Source organism: Ptychodera flava, chromosome 20 (genome assembly GCF_041260155.1).
Source record: "Ptychodera flava strain L36383 chromosome 20, AS_Pfla_20210202, whole genome shotgun sequence".
In the NCBI taxonomy this organism is placed as follows: Eukaryota; Metazoa; Hemichordata; class Enteropneusta; family Ptychoderidae; genus Ptychodera; species Ptychodera flava.
The window spans coordinates 36,491,908-36,509,746 of NC_091947.1; the positions used below are offsets into that span (position 1 = coordinate 36,491,908).

Here is a 17,839-nt window from a genome sequence, read left to right on the forward strand (position 1 = left end):
CCTTGCAGACAATAGGAGCAGCCTTTGGTGCCAAGAAGGTAGAAACAAGTAGAAAGACTATTACAATGGGTATTTGGGTAAGTGTTAGTTCTGTAGTGTGGTTGTCTTTTGTTGGTTAGCATTTCACTGTCATCATGATCAGAGGTGACTGAATTACCTCATTTCTCTGAAGATACTTGCAGAACTATTTTTCTTACATTCCTGGTCACTTGAAGTGTGGTATTGACAGTGTGGAAAAAATCAATCCTACACTACCAGAAATTGTCCCACACGAAAGGGCTATATGTTACTCGAGTTCTGATTGGATCATAAGCAGCCTTTTGCTCCACATGCAAAATATTATCCGATAGTGCAATGATTGCACATGGACCGGAACTACAAAGGAAGCAGGTCACAATACAGTGGCAGATTACAGCGTTGTCATGGTTTTGGAAAATGTGATACTTTGCCTGTAATAGGCTCACAAGAGTGGTTGAATTTTCTGAGTACTTGAAAGAAGTAGGAGAACATTGCAAAATCACCAATATTCTGCCTGCAAGCCTAGTGTGTGACCTGAGATAAATTTGGGACTAAATTTAGTGATGTAGAATAATATATGGCCATGAAGTAGGATAGACACTTACACAGTTGAAATAATTATTCAATTTCCAGTGTGAATTTAACACATTTTATGCTCATGTGAGAAAAAGAATCTCACACACTGAGGACTGGGGTCAGATTTCTCACACTCACTGGGGATATTTTGTCTCACACTCACCTGCACCTCACTCATGTGAGACAAAATATCTCCAACTCATGTGAGAAATGTGATTTCAAGTTCTTAGGGTTGTGAGATTGTATATTTCCCTCCTGACCCATAATTGTATATTGGCTTGTGAAAATGTCGGCTTCATATTATAAATGCACCAAGAATTGAAAAAAAACCCTTCAAATTATTAATGAATCATGGAAGGTAGCGTTTAAATACATGTATATGTGATTGCTCTGACAGAGCCAGGCAGTCACATTTAAGCAAGATGGAGAGACATTTACAATAAAGGATAAACTTTTAGAACATCAAATTTGAAACAGATAGAGATTTTATCAGTCACGTTGAATATAGTCACAATTTTTATACACGTATCATTGAAGACTTGCTGACTATTCCTTATTCATGTTGATACAAAACAAATCGACGAGCTTATGTATGACATAGGTAATAATCCTTGTACGAAGTTTGAATGAGATCACTTTAGGCATCTCTTAGATATCTGCGTGAACACACGCACGCACGCACGCATGCACGCACAGATGGACACACGGACATGACCAAACCTATAAGTCCCCCCGGATGGTGTCCGTGGGGACTAACAATCCATGCCTTCTATTTTAAAATCTGTTTGCAATGCCATAGCAAGACCATGAAAGTTCTACATCAATTCAATCGCAATGCCATAGCAAGACCATGAAAGTTCTACATCAATCCAATCGCAATGACATAGCAAGACCATGAAAGTTCTACATCAATCCAATCGCAATGACATAGCAAGACCATGAAAGTTCTACATCAATCCAATCGCAATGACATAGCAAGACCATGAAAGTTCTACATCAATCCAATCGCAATGACATAGCAAGACCATGAAAGTTCTACATCAATCCAATCGCAATGACATAGCAAGACCATGAAAGTTCTACATCAATCCAATCGCAATGACATAGCAAGACCATGAAAGTTCTACATCAATCCAATCGCAATGACATAGCAAGACCATGAAAGTTCTACATCAATCCAATCGCAATGACATAGCAAGACATCCCTAAGATCACAGCAAATACCTTTGATCATTGTTAACTCTCATCTGGAGCACCTTTCAATCAAGGTACCATTGTTTATGCATGACAGAATGCTGCACATGTAGTTGGGCAGAGACTAGACTCTCTGACAGCCTTTCATTGTCTGTGCAGTCCCTCCCTCTGCCTTGATTTGCAGCTCAGTGCAGCCTACCATAGCTCAGTCAGCTTGCATTGCAGCTCAGTGCAGCCTACCATAGCTCAGTCAGCTTGCATTGCAGCTCAGTGCAGCCTACCATAGCTCAGTCAGCTTGCATTGCAGCTCTGTGCAGCCTACCATAGCTCAGTCAGCCTTGATTTGCAGCTCAGTGCAGCCTACCATAGCTCAGTCAGCTTGCATTGCAGTCAAGGTTCACTAAATGTATTTGCCCCGGGGCTTGCTTTGCCAGACTGTTAGGATACATCATAGTAGAGCACAGATACATGTATTAAAAGAAGCTATGTATTAATGCCGAGGCTTTGTATCAGGAGTCTGGGAAGAGAGTCACCTCATCAACTAACCAAAGCCCATTGCAATTACCACATACTAAAGTATAAAGTAGAATATTTGATATTTCAGGACATATAATTGGCAGGGTATTTATGTCAGTATGTTCTCTAATTGGTACATACACTGTACTGGTATAGTGGTAATAGCTCGACAAGTACCAGACATGTAGTGCCTGCTTTAAGTTACACAGTCTGCTTTCCTGTTCATAAAATAGCTTATGACCCAAACTGCCCTGTCAAACTGGCCCTTACCACTTTCAATGTTAATCTTGCACATGAGTGAGTCAGCAGACAAGGAAGAAGATATGTAATTGTCAAATCTATATTTAGACATGGTACAAGGCACGTAGTAAAAACTAATCTACATTGTCACAGCTTGTATTAAGAGAATATAGCCAGAAATGACATGAAAATATGCAGAAAATACATAATGTAAAGTAGTCCCTCCACCTAAATGTATGGTATATGACTTACTTTGCTTTTTATGTCTGGTAGTTATTGTATGCAATGGGAACAGTAAATGTAAACAGTTCTCAAGATAAGTCTTTGCATCTGTAGTTTTATTAGTACAATTGTTGTACACATACATGTACATGGGCACATTTTAAGGAATGATCTTGGCCAGAAAGTAAAGTAATGTCCCAATTCCTGTTATATCATTATCAAAGTAATTTGTTTAGCAAATGGGGTCAGACAAACTTCATTAGGTACATGCTTTGAAGGACAAATAAAGCATAAGTGCATTCATTTTATTTAACGACTTTTGGCTGTCACTGTCAAAACATCACATGCAGCACCGGAAACTCTTATTGAAAGTTTCAGTGTTCAGAGTTTCACATCCATGACAGTTCTTTAACCCCTTCATCACCATGGTTTGGTCCAAACCCCATTGTTATCAATTATGAGTATTGACCTCTTTACTCAATTACAGGGTATTTTTGTGAATGAGTTAAACATCTCGCACTAAACATGAGATTAATAGAATACCACTCTCTCATTTGGACTTGTGCATTGCGGAAGTGCATTTTGTGTGGACTGCAAGAAGGAAGTAACTTGCAATGCAGTCAAATGGGAAGAAAAGGATTGTTGCCTTGAAAACACAATACGCAGTTTTGTGAAATTAATCAGTGTACCATGCAATCAATTTATAAATCTCACCTATTCTCCGTAGTTTCTGTACTGTCTATGGTATGACACAGCAACAGCAAAGTTTTCACTTCAGATCAAAACTATTTTAGTAGAAACTATGACAACCATTGGTTTTGTTTCAGTGAAGTAAACTCAATACAGTACACATTACAACTTGCCGTGTTCATTACAGTACTTTAAAATATATTGATATAACAGTCACATGGAAAGAAACTGTTTAGTACCACAGTATAATATTGTTTGTTTTGTACATGGCAATTGAACAACATTACATGAGATGTAAATCAATTTGAGTTCTTAATAGAAGAAGGTGTGCATCCATTAAAACTACTTTAAGTATTGTTCATGTACAGTAAATGAGTGTTTTTTATTTTGTAGGATACTGCTGGTTCTGAGAGATATGAGGCTATGAGTAGGATATATTACAGAGGTGCTAGAGCTGCTATTGTATGCTATGGTAAGTGTGTGTAAAATTGGACTTGGGAGAGGATAAACATACTGACATTAGCGTGGTTACAATCCTATTATTTCCCCAAGTCCATGTTTAAAGGCATGTGTTGGCATCAGATTGTCTCATCAGAAAATTTACCCACCAGATTACAATTTCAATGGAAAACAAAAGGCTATCACAACTCCATAATCCTCTAACATACCAGAACAAAGGCGATCCCAGGGATCGTGAACAGTGCCTTTAACATACACAGAACAGAGCAATGTTATCAAGGGGCATTGATATTGTCTTAACAATGGATGCTCCATGGAAGTAGCTATATACTAGTACATTGTTCATACTATCAATGCTATCACAAATATTATGTACACACTCATACACTCAGTGAACAACATTATAATACTTCTGTACACATATGATAAGAGTGGTGTTAGTGGTGTTATACACAGTTAACACCCCCCCCCCCCCCCACTTAATCCAAATATCTAGCAATATATTTATACAATGATTGCAATTTCAAAAGAAGACAAAATGCAGAAACACTTCATAATCTTCTTAACACCTCAGTTAATCCCATCCCTGGCCTTTTTGAGCCGGGCTTTAACCTTTTCAGAAAAATTTAAAAAAACTGAAGGCATGAACATGTGATGTTCCATTACAGATTTGACTGATATTTCTAGCTTTGAAAGAACAAGGTTTTGGGTTCAAGAGTTGAAAACAAATGAAGAGGTAAGTGTCACTATGACATCATATCCAAATTCTTTTCATCTTTAGCTTCTTAATTATAATTGCAAATCAATTATGGTAGGATGCGTCTTGGGGTCAGATATTTGGAGTCTCTAATATGTGCAGTACTTTTCCACTCTACTGCTTGTGTGGGGGTTCATTTTGTAGCCCTTGGAGAAAGAAAACTTTTCACTATGCTTGGTTTTTTTAAAACTTGAAAATTAATTTTTCCCCATATAATTAGCACAGAGATGTAGGTAAGTGCTGTGACGTAGAATGACCAGAGAATAAATCCGGTAATTTTTGTTCAGAGACGACAAACTTAGCTTGTGTATGTGATAACGTTCTTTATATCCTATACAGTAGCTCTTATGAAGATTGAACACTGCTTTCAAAGTGTTATATTGTATGTACGGTATTTGTCAACTTGAACTTGACTGGCCCCCTGTCGCTTGGCTTTTCTCAGGCGTACAAATCAGTTACTGGCTTGCCACATAACTGGTGCACCTTGCAAATGCCCTCGAGTGCTACAAGCAGTCTTGACATAATCACGCTATGTACCGGTATTACAAATGATTTAGAAAGACCTTAGACGTACAATGTGATTGGTTTATGCAAGCTAATATCTTAATTTGCAGCCAATAGTTCTCAAAACTTGAAAGGGAGGTTTTCTTGTCTTGGTATAATCTGAGACTAGCATTGGCATGTAGAAAATGATCAAGAAATTAGAGCTGACATTGACCTAATACTCACACTACTCAATGCAGTGGTGAGTACACAGTCACTTGTGGTTCAGTACATGGGAAAGGCCCCTGTAACAGATCCCCATTTCTATGCTGTGACAGAGGCCTTCGCCATGTACCCAACCACTCGCGACTGTTTGTGAGTAGGCCTTCATTGTAGACCTTTGGTCCGAGGCTCTATGTTCCATGGGTACAGGGTTTTCAGTCAACTCAATCAAGTTGATAATTAATCTGATTTGGAAAGCAGAGTCACAAAGTTGCCTCATTGTGAAAATTCTTGAAATATAACTTCTTTAATCAGTGTAATAAAGAATATTATCATATACCTATGCTCTGTATTGTGTCTGTACTGAGTTCAGTGACATGATTTATCATGTTGATTTGCATGTCGATAAAGTGATACGCCTTGTTGATTTGCATATGAAAGGAATGATCAGCGCATCTTTCTTTCATTCAATTGAATATTTGCATATGAAAAAGTGATACGATCTGTTGATTTACATAACAAAGCCTATACGGCCTGTTGATTTGCATACCGGACTACTTACATGGTGGCTCCCTATCAAAACAAACTATGGTGCCCGTCTATAATTTTGACTTTGACTACGATATCATGTCCGATCTCCAAAAGTGGCAGGGTTTTGAAGCATAGGGAAATGCGGGGTAACTAAATAAAACACATGTGTCGATATCGGATTAACCTGCTAGGAGTGCTACCAATTTGAATAAATTAAAGAGCAGAGCATGCATCACACCGTACGGGCACTGCACTGACAGATCGATAACAGACCAGCTGTTCCGTCCGTGCATAAGCGCAGACGACAAGCAAATCGGACATTCGGAGGACCGGCAAATTCAAAAGCACAACTTTGAAAAATATCGTGTATTCATGGTGAATGCGTTCTGGAAAATAATACCAAACACAACACTTGCATGTACCGTATCGATTCGGTAGATATCCTACATGTTTGATAACAGAGTTCAGGCATTTCTCTGCTGAACCGTAAAATAATTGGCAATGAGCCAGCTGATAGATTACGTCAGACGCTAGTATATCAATCCGCCTTAGCAAGATGACGCAAACAAATGTAGTCCATCAAGAAAAACCACAGTGAACGTATCATATTTTAATATACGAGATTTATTCATTCAATAACGTGGGCATAGGTATATGATAAAGAGGTTATCCCTCGATATCACCTCTTGGTGGGGTCAGCAACAGTCTGCTGAAGTTTATTCCTTCAATTTACTCTGTTTTGATACTGTATCCGTACAGACTTGAGACACGTCTCAACTTGTCACTTTCCACCGACTTGTTCCCTCCTTCAAATGTGTATAATTTACAAAGAATGTATTTTTATTTCTTCCAGCATTGTAAAATTTACCTTTGTGGAACAAAGTTTGATCTAGTTGAAAATAATAAGCGGGCAAGACAAGTAGATTATCATATGACTACAGACTTTGCTGATGGTGAGTAACATCTTGGCAAATCCCTTACCCCTCTCACCTTCCCTGCTTGACATTACTGCTTAATCTAATGTTATGAATAAGTGTCAAAGAGACATTCTTAGATAGATTTGTATTGCAAAGTCAAGAGCAATGATTATTATGTAACTCTACAATATGTGCTACCTTATACTGAAATTTTCACTGTGAAATGCATATTTATACATAATAGAGCAGTGTTGCAGCCAGAATGCGGCCTTGCGACATTGTCGCCCAAATCAAACCTGTTGTTCTGCATTCTCCCATACTACGGGTCACCTTAGGTGCACTCACATGTCGACTGTGTTGGGTGTGGTCTGCAAATAATACCCAATACTTGTGATGACCTTGGCTTTGAATGATTATATTGAGTATATTTTCGTACTTTCGGAGCTGTAATTACATGCAATTAAACACTGCACTTGATATTATAACTTTGCTTGTAGTTCTAGCGAGCTCGCTGATTGGTGACAGTTGCAGATACGGTATACTACCTGCTATAATTACTTGCCTGAAATTCAAGCATACGAAGTGGTCCCCGTTAGCTTGAATTTTGTTTATTGAAACTAATTTGTTAAAACATAATACAAAATTTAATTGACAAGTGATGCATGTTGTCCCCAAAATGTGCAAATTTTCCCTGAAAATAAACAGTAGGGGGACAGAGTGTCCACTGGTTAAAATTTCCTGGCAGCAACACTGTAGAGTAGAAATCCAGAGTTATTCATTTTCCAGAGATTTCACAGCATTGGTAGAGTCAAACTTGAAAGTGTGTTGGTAGAAACAGATGTGAAGACGAGTGAAATGTCAATTCTAAGATTTTACCAGTAACAATTTATGTTTCCCTGGAATGTCCTCAGGGCTTGATTTCTTTCAGCGGTTGATTGGGATGCATTAGATTGAAGAATATATCAGGAAAGATTAAAATATGTGTCAACATGTACATCAAATGATCAATGAATTATTCAGGAATTTTTTATGAGTCCAACCTTCAAATGACTCTTTAGGCATGTTTTAGGTTTTTTGCAATTTGTCTTTTTCTTGATCTGATGTGAATATTGTAAGAAAATGTTGAAAGAAAAATATCAATCTCTTTGGTTCAGTCTAAGCATCTTATATAAATCAGATTTCTTCAGGAGATTTATCGAAAACTCTTTTGAATGTTAGTGCATTTTGTGTTGACAAAACAATTCGGTTATAATTGCTACCCTGAACAAAATCGTGTGTAAAGAGCCAATAGTATTGAAATACAGGTATAGGAAGTACACTTCAGTGTATCACAGTTTTAATATATTTATTGCATTCCAGAAATCCATGCAGAAGTTATAGAGACCAGTAGCAAGACAGGTTATCATATTAGTAAGTCAAACCACGAACATTTTAATTTTGTTTCGTAGCAGAATTTTATTTGCTGGGGGCATCACGAAATCTTGTTTAATAGCCCCATTTAGATTGTCCAGAATTCCAGGAAAAAAGGTACATCCATTTGCCTTGAAATGCAGTCTGACAGTCCTACAAGTATTCTTTACTGTACTCACAACAGTCAAGTTGTATCAGAATTGTTCACCAATTCCCCAAACTATAGGGTAGGGTAGTAGAATTTGAAATCCACCAGTCACACCAAATAATTGGTATAAATGTAAACTTTAAAAAACACTACTAGATTTTCTGACCCTGAAAGTTGGCAAAGAAATTACTATTGTATCCGAATAGTGTACATTTGATACTATCCTATATTTTATGGAATTGTCGTCTCCAATAATAAAACATTTTTGGTAGCAATGTTATTGAATCCTTTTCAAAATGCAAATAAGCTACTCAATAGCTTTAGTTTCAGACTCCTTAGGTTGCTGTAAATAATTAATATCCATCAATCAGGTATGACCTTCAAGCCACTACATCAACAGTGTATTTTTGCTAAATCATTTAAAATAATTCCTTTGTATAACAGAGTAGTTTTATTCGGAAAAGTCATGTACTTGACTGTGCCTGAGCAACTACCCCCGGTACATCATAAATGTAAGAACTGACCCTTAAGTATTGTGTTTACCAAATTCTATTCAAGGCTCACTTGTGGCTAAGAAAATCATTAGTCTAACCAATTACAAAAATTTATCTCCAGTTTAAAGCGCAGCGGTTGTCGCGCTGCGCGTGCGTGATTTTTTTGTTGATAAACATAAATGTTTGTAAACATAATAAGTCTTCTCAACTTCAATCGGAGTGAGGTGGGAAACGAATTTCAACGGTCCCTCACTTTGTTAATGCCTCTGTAAGACTCAACATCATGCAATAGTAAAATATTGAGGTGGGAAACGAATTTCAGTGGTGTATTTCTATTTATAAACTCATGTAAGGCTACGAACATTGAGACACTACACTCGGCACATTATGTCGCTGAGTTTACTGCACGCAGTCACAGTGAACAAATGGGTTTGATCACGCATGGTCACACTGGTTGTACACAATGCTACGTACAGTACAGTAAAAATACATCACTAAAATTATCAACATTGTATATATATATATATATATATATATATATATATATATATATATATATATATATATATATATATATATATATATATATATATATAAATATATTATATATATATATATATATATATATATATATATATATGTAGACCAGCAACAAGCACAATGCCTAACACAAAAATTACACTCAAGACCATGATCGGCAAGGCAGAGCAGGATACGGGAGATGCTGATGCTTTGATAAGGGAGAAGGTCACTGCGTTGACGTACACGGATATAAGAGAATCCGGTCCCACAAAGTACCGGCCCCACAACAACTTGGCCCATGACCCACTGTTGATCACCATTTCTTACTTCTTCTGGTAATACGTAGCAAGAAATAGTCAAATGACAGGACACAATACACACAATGAGGGGGTTTTCGCGGCATTTGGCAGGAAAATTGCACGGCTACACATAGGGACGTATTGATCCTGTGCACGGTCATGCCAGTGATCCAATAGCTAGCTAGTGTAGGCCTACCGGTGCTACGCAAACTTCGTTGTTGTACCTCCTGATTGCCAGATAGGTCTTAATCCTCTTTCAAATGAGATAACCCCCACATAACAAGAAGACCTATGAAAGGTCCTATGCTTGACTTGATACCTGTATTCGGAATTCTCGTTTGCATCCCACAACGGGGTAAACTTCGTAGTGGAGTTGGATTCTTCACAGCCGAGTGTAGCGAGCCATATACCCGGTTCTCTTGACACCAGCATGCATGCAGACCACAGTAAAGATGCTTCTTGCTACAGCGGGCATTGCTCTGTGAGCTGTAGATTTCTGTAGCTTGCGTTTTTGTCAATTGTACTCCTGTTGGGCCACTTGAAATGAAAGCTCTCGTCCTTGCTAGCGATGTCGTAGACTAGAGCCCAGTCGTTGATAGTCTGTTGGCATATACACGCGTACGGGTAAGTGTTTAGCTCCATGGCTCGAGCAATAACAGTAGCTGAGCCCCATTCAACTGATTCAAGAAAATCATGATCAAATGTGATCTCAATCCAGCGTGTAATTACTGTTCAATATTCAGGAGATATTAAACTTAGATTAATTGACCTTTTAATGCTTGTAGATTTGGTAAGTTGGTATGCTTGAGACAGATCAGCCGCCATTTTAACAAGCGGCATTATCGCAAACATAATAATCAACCCGTAACCTCGTGCAGAATTCTCGGATATGTTTTTAACAGGAGGGGGCGGACCCCCTCAGGAGCATGCGCAGCGCGATGACCACTGCGCTTTAAGGAATTGTTGGTCAATTTATCCAAACTTGGAAAATAATCTGAATCCAGTGTGTATCATAATGGATAGTGTCTATGTTTTTGGTAGGTAAAATAAAGAGTGATATGGTGCTATCGGTGGTGATCTTGAAGACATTGGTAATTGCATTGTTTGCCACTTTGATTTCCAAACTAAAGTTGCTTTATCCATTTCTAGTTTTATGTTGTAATTGGCCAGCTGGAGATAAGATAGTGGGAGCCCTGGTATCTCAGTGATGTTACAGTGTTTAGGTGCGAGCATTTTCACACCTTTGCCATAATATATATATCTATATATCATTACAGTATATTGAAATTCTGGCTTGGAATGTCAACAACGGATTTTTGCTCAAGCTGAGAGCTCCTGCGTATGCCCGCCATAGTATATCGTGAATATACCACAGTTCTTTTCATGTCTCGACCAATGGGATCGCTGTATTTGCGCCATCAATATACTGGTATGATATAATGAATAATGATCTGTTTGACAGTTCTAATGAGAACACTGTGATTTGATCAAATTACAGAAGACCTGTTTCAAAAGATTGCTGAAGACTTTGTTGATGATCCTTCCAATTTAGAAATAAGTAAGTACATCAAAATACAATATATCACTGATATTTACAATACTGTTGGTTTATGCAGATGAATAAAAGAATGAATTCTGATTTTGTAGTTGCAAAACAACATTACAAAGGTTGCAGCTCAGTATGAAAATATATTAGCAGCCAAACAAATATTTAAGCTTGTTACACAACTTTCAAAGCATGTAGCCATGAGAAACTTTTGGAGCTAGTGCACTCAATTTGGCTCTATGTCATTGTGTATGTCCATACACTTCAAGAAAATTTAGAATTGCATTTTATGTGTTGATGCACAATAGGCTGGTATGAAAATATGTAATTAGGCAAAATTTCAATTTATAGTGAGAAATTCAAAACTCAAGAGCTACATGTACTGATCTGACTGCTTTGTAGGTACCTATACCTCAGATACAGTCTGTTTTGACCGTTCATTACATTGTTACATGTATATCAATGATTTTGTAGTTTTACGAAATCCTTTTGTCACTTCATCCCTTTTTGGTGAAAAATCATCAGAATCTGGTCATCCGATTGTTTTGAATTGGATTGGTATATTCACAGGATTTTCACATTGTTTGATAATTTTGATGAAGTTATAGTAGTACAACAAACAATGTTACATTTTTTAAGATATGTTTGTTGTTGTTATCCACAAATATCGGCAACTGATTGCCTGTATGGCTTTGATAGTACAGAAGAAGTTCCTAGGGTGCAGAGTACAAATTATAACAAAATTAGCAACATAGTGTTTATCATTTATTGTAAGAAAGGTTTTTTAGAAACCATGTTTTAGATTACTTGGTCATATGATTTGGAGGCCCTTAGGAATGATTTCAATTCAAGTCTTTTCAGTGTTGACAAAATTGAATTATAATATAATTTCTGTCATTCTTTTAATAATATCTTGTATATGTTTTCTTATTGCTGAAAATTGTAGTTTATAAAATTCTAGGGATACTCTCATGTAGATTTGTTCAAATTATGATAAAATATATTCCTATCATTCTCTAATGAATTGTGTTTTGTATTTAGAGCTGAAATCCTGGGTAAGGCCGTGGATCCAAAATTGAGCAGTAGGCACAGTGTCAGTGACCTTCTTTGTGATAATTTTTTGAAAAAAGTTTTATACACATTGAACAGTGTCAGGCATTGTACGGTTATCAAAAAAACCAAATAGCTGATTCTTCATCCTGTAAATAGTGCATGTTGTTAAAGTTGTTTCTTTACATTTCAGGGGAACCAAACACACTTAATCTTGATGAGAAACACTCTCCAAAATTCTTCTGCTGTCGATGATGGTCCTCAAGTTGACAAAAAATGGAACTGGAATTTAATCCCATAACATCCGATCGGTCACAGATATTTAAATTTTTTCTCATGTAAAATGGTAATTTAATGTGTATAGGGAACACAGCACATTTCCAGTTGTACAAGCATCATGTCTATAGATTGGCAAGTTTTAAAGCAAGTTTTATGTTCACATGAGTCACATTGTGTCAAATTGGCCTAAACTACAGCCAGATGTCATTTTATAATTAGCCAGAGGACAAATAAGCAGCATTTTTAAAGTGGTTTTCTTCCTGGTTGACACATATCAGTCTAAACAAGAGCTGTGGTGTACCGACTTCAAAGAGAAGGACAGGGTGAGGAAATTCACAAGACCCAGCTGTGTGGGCTAGTAGTAGTTCTTTGCTTTTACAAACCCAGCAAACCAGTAAATTATTCAGCAGTTAGCTAACATGTTACTGGTGGACCAATGGAAAGTAAAGCTAGGCTAATGTCATCATTTTTGGCTTCGAGCCTGTGAGCTACTGGATCCAAAAAATGATGTGGTTCCCACCCATTATGATTAGATTAATTCTGTAGTGATTTAAACCTTATCATGAATGATAGACTGATTCAAATATGAGTAAAATCAGATAGATGTCATCGTCATGTGATCAGCTGTTTTGAAGTCAAGAGGAGAATACAAAACAATCGGTGAATCATACAGAAAATGTAATCAATGCACTCTCATACAACAATAAAAATTATAAATAAACATAGAGCTTGACTTTCAAAGGGTAGAAAACTATGAAGCATTTCAAAAATAAGATTCACTTTCAGTGTCTGTTATTGAATGCAGTACTCCCCCATCTGTAATGTGTCTGACATTGTGGACTACTGTAATGAGAGTCTACCTCCAAAAAGTCTCAGAGAATTCAGGACTCTTTTTAGACATGATGCATTTTATTTCATCCAATCTTTTTATCAAACATGTATACCCAGCTTTTGTTTGCCCTGTGTGTATTAGATATTCTGAATGTGTTTTGAAGGCACCCAATTCAAAATCAAATATACAAATTGGCTTTCTTCTATGTTGTTCACTATCCATCGCCTCGCTACATCTGACCAACTACTGTAGAAGATAGTATTAAAATCTAGCAGATCTTGTCAGATCTACAAACCAATCAGAAAGTAGCTTCTTGGTCAAGCATCAGTTGTCATAATTATGCGCAGTGACCGCTGATAGACGCAACACACTGTCCACATACACTAAGAGCTGGAAATAAAGTGATAAAGTTAACACTGCATTTAAGTATGTCAATTCATATTTTATCCGCCATTCAAATCGTTAGAAGATACATATGTTTGATACAATGTAAATAAAACATGTTGACCAAAGAAATTTAATTGCATCAGCCAGTTGTGTTCATCTGTGGTTTCTTGCACATCAATTGAAGACAACTGTGGAGCATTATCCATGCAGAGATTGAAGCGCGGTGTGACAGCAGTGTGGCATGGATAATTCCAACCAAGCTAGAGGGTCTCCGAGTCGTTGACCGCGCACCCTCACCAATCTCTGCTGCAGGCAAATTTAAATATTCCCAACTGGGACTTATTTCAGTCCTGCGCATCCCCGAACGGCTCAATAAATGTGGCTAACATCTCAGATTTTAATAGGAGCTGTCATGCTAGAGAACACATTTTCCATACAGTGGTAAAAATAATACATATACACTAGTGAATATGATCCATAATCTTCTATAATTTTGATGATCACGTCTGCTATACCATTAGGGAAAGACTGCATTAACTTGCATGGTACCTGAAACCCCGGGTCCTTGCCTGGCCAATTCTGGTGACAAACACAATACTTTTAATCTCCCCAAGGTGTGAATGTTCCATTGTTATGTTTATCTAATCCAGCTGGTGCTATTGTAGTGCAATTGTAGGAAAGGCAGGTCTGTGAAATTGATCCTCTGATGACTAAGTAGGGAAGTAGGGTAATGCTGACAGCCATAGGGGCATATATTTTGAATCATCGATTCACATCCATGTAACCGAGAGCAAGGTCCATGTTTTGCAAGTGTTCATGGTATCGAGGATCGATATTGAAACGGGTGTATTTTTCATTTGTCTAATTTTTTGTTGGTTCCAAGTATTATATGTAAAAAAGGAAAAAAAATGTATATCATGGAAATTGCAGATTACCCAAAAGTGGGTGAAAACCATAGCCTGTGGCAGAGATTAATGTGGCTAATGCTGAGACTCCCTAGCTAAATTATAATTATCCACGCTGTGCACAATCTCTGTACGGAGATTGCCATGGAAGGTTTCCTTTGAATTTCTCAGATTATGAATACATATATTGTGTTCTGATTTGTGGCTGGAAAGTGTAAGATTTCAGATGTAGAGAGGGGATAGCAACAGACTGAGAACAACAGAGTAAAAACTATGGCAAAAGACCAAGCCAATCTCTATATTTAATTTTATTCAGATTGGCAAGCAATTTACTACTGGTATGGCCTTTGCGTAGCTTGCAATTCAAACTGTTCAGTAAATTTGAATGTCTTTGTATGGTATATTTTATTTACTGTATGCTATTGTACACCTAATCTACTCTAAATGATGAACAAATAGCATGAAAAGACTTGTAGTGAATTCAGCCATTATTAAAGCCACTATTGGAATATTTGTGTATCAGAAATTCAATCACTTCACCCCTAGAGGAGATAGATTGTATAAAATTTCTCAAATCCTAAGACTTTGCCCACTCACCCCTCACTTCCCAAAATAAACTAACCACTCCACAATAGGTATTCAAAGAGAACAGCAAAAGAGTTCACTGTGGACACATGCATACTGTTTATTTTGCTGTAGAGTTTGTCTAGGTTAGTTTGCTCCATAGTTCTGTATGTCATAAGCTGATTGATCTTTGGGGGAGATTTTACTTTCAGTTGTTGCTATAACCTTGCTTATATTATTACTTCAACCATTCTTTTGTACTTTCTGTCATCTTAAATGGTCAAATTCACAGTCAGAGTCAGAGTCTAATCTTGTGTATATGTATCGTGACTTTCTACATATGTGGACTGAAATATGTTTCAGCAAGAGTAAGCTTATGTAAATAAATGACACATAAGTAGTGTTGTTTGTATATCCATATACAAAAACAGCATTATATTAAGAGTGTGTCAGATTTCAAGAATAAAGTATTGTGTTGGAAAACATGTTACAATAACAGCTTCTTGCAAAAAATAGCGTGTTCACATACGCTTGTATGTGTGTGTATATATATACAATTTTATAAGTAATTGACATGGTTGTATATATATATATATATATATATATATATATATATATATATATATATATACATACATACATACATACATACACATATATACAGACATATAGACACACACAAAATCAAGGACATGTTTATATATATAAACATGTACATACATATACATATATACACATACACATATATATTTATACATGTTTACATACATGAATTATATAAATATATATTTATATATCTACATATGTGGATATATTTGTGTGTGTGTATGTGTATAAGTGTTTCCATACATATACATCATATATATACATATATATAATGCACAAGTAATTTACATTATTGTTTTGTATATATACATATGTGTGTGTATCAAGGGATTTCAGTACTCAATGCTGTATCACAGAGCTGTATTGTACATAAAGATATAAAGTGTCACAAATGTCACAAAATGCCCTGGCATGGAAGAAGTGTCATCAAATTGCTCAGAGAGTGTTGGGTGTTCACTAGTTTTGACTAAGGTGCAAGAACAATTTGCTAACGCAACAACTTATATTAGAAAAATTGTTTTCTTTATAATCATGCAGGAAAAAATGCCAATTAATATAACTGAAATCCTGCTTAGTGACATCAATTTTTGAATACAATTTTGGAACTGTAATGGCATCTCATGCCAAGGCTCATTTTTGTGAAAGTTCCAAGAAAATGACAATATTGTATGGACATGACTTCCCTACATTTCTGCATGCAGGTAAATGGAATCTATTGCCTAACACCACACTGCCTGCGGGTAGTCCTCCATCTGAAAGTAGAGCCGTGCTCTAACTCAGCCAAACTAAATCAAGCATCGCCATCTACGACAACCAGCTGTCTTTTCCTGGCATGGAAAGCGAAGGATATTTGTTTGGGTTTTTTTGTTTGTTTTGTAAACTTCAAAGTAAAGATTATGAAGCTATTTTCACATAGCATTAAAAATGTTAGGTGTGATCCTGAAATACAATACAATAAACTCCATTCCAAAATCAAGTTTGTGAACTATATGATGAGAGACGAGCACTCGTCCTATACATTGTCCTCAACTTGTTTTGTATGGTACACACAGAAGTCAAACGTCAATGTACCTTTTACTAACTTATTTTGGCCGTTTTTATTTTCTCAAGTGAATTTGCAGCAAGACACAAATTACAAGAGGGTATCTGCGAAGTATGAATGCCCCGCCCAGCAATAGGACAATCGAGTAATGTTATTCGCCATATACAGCTCATAGTCGCTTTCTGTTAATAAGAAGGAAACGTGCTGGTCGCTCTTGTCCTCTATCCCACCTGGCCACGCTAAGCCGAAACTTCACAAAAAATGCGTAAATTCATATCGAAATTCTGATGCTGGAATATATGCTGATTCGGGAAAACTACTTCAAGATCACAATTATTCAATACATGTAGGTGATAGTTAACATACACGTGTTCTTGGATATATATTACGTGTGCGATATGTGAAAGTATTCTAGATAAATAAATAAAACACAAAAAAGTGAAATATAAACCTAAGAGTCAAATCATAAACTTGGTTAAAGTTACAATGGAGACCTAACAAATGGTAGTATACTAAGGGCCAGTGGATGATTGATACGTAGCGTCCAACCAATTTATTGAAAATTGAAAATTGAAATCACCTTTAAAATGCAATTTTCATTTGAATGAAATAACAACCAATTTTTAATATTCGTTTTTGCAAACAAAATTTTTATTTTACCGATTTTTTGGTACGGTTTTCGCGGCCAATCAATTCTCAAAAATATTAAAATGCATTTTAGCACAAAAAGCGTTATTTTAATGATTGAAATATAATTTTATTTTCCATATTCATCTTAATTGAAAATACCAATTGACAGACCAATTTTAATAAAGCTTCTATTATTTGGTTATTAATGAAACATAACTCTGTTTCGCCTTGTTCATATTTGAATCCGAAATGCAATTATCAGTGAAAACAAAATGAAATTTAATCTATTAATTCTATTTT

The 17,839-nt window shown here is 36.4% G+C and overlaps 1 protein-coding gene across 1 annotated transcript in view; it reads left to right on the forward strand.

Moving 5' to 3' along the window:
• Nucleotides 1-15,746, forward strand: part of LOC139120846 (ras-related protein Rab-24-like) — an 18,347-nt gene extending 2,601 nt beyond the window's left edge. The window contains exons 2-8 of the mRNA XM_070685442.1: nucleotides 9-77; nucleotides 3,850-3,928; nucleotides 4,584-4,651; nucleotides 6,762-6,861; nucleotides 8,185-8,235; nucleotides 11,197-11,256; nucleotides 12,488-15,746. Of these exons, the coding sequence (XP_070541543.1) occupies nucleotides 9-77; nucleotides 3,850-3,928; nucleotides 4,584-4,651; nucleotides 6,762-6,861; nucleotides 8,185-8,235; nucleotides 11,197-11,256; nucleotides 12,488-12,549 (489 nt within the window). The 3' untranslated portion in view covers nucleotides 12,550-15,746. The remainder of the gene's footprint in view (nucleotides 1-8; nucleotides 78-3,849; nucleotides 3,929-4,583; nucleotides 4,652-6,761; nucleotides 6,862-8,184; nucleotides 8,236-11,196; nucleotides 11,257-12,487) is intronic.
• Nucleotides 15,747-17,839: the final 2,093 nt, after the last annotated feature.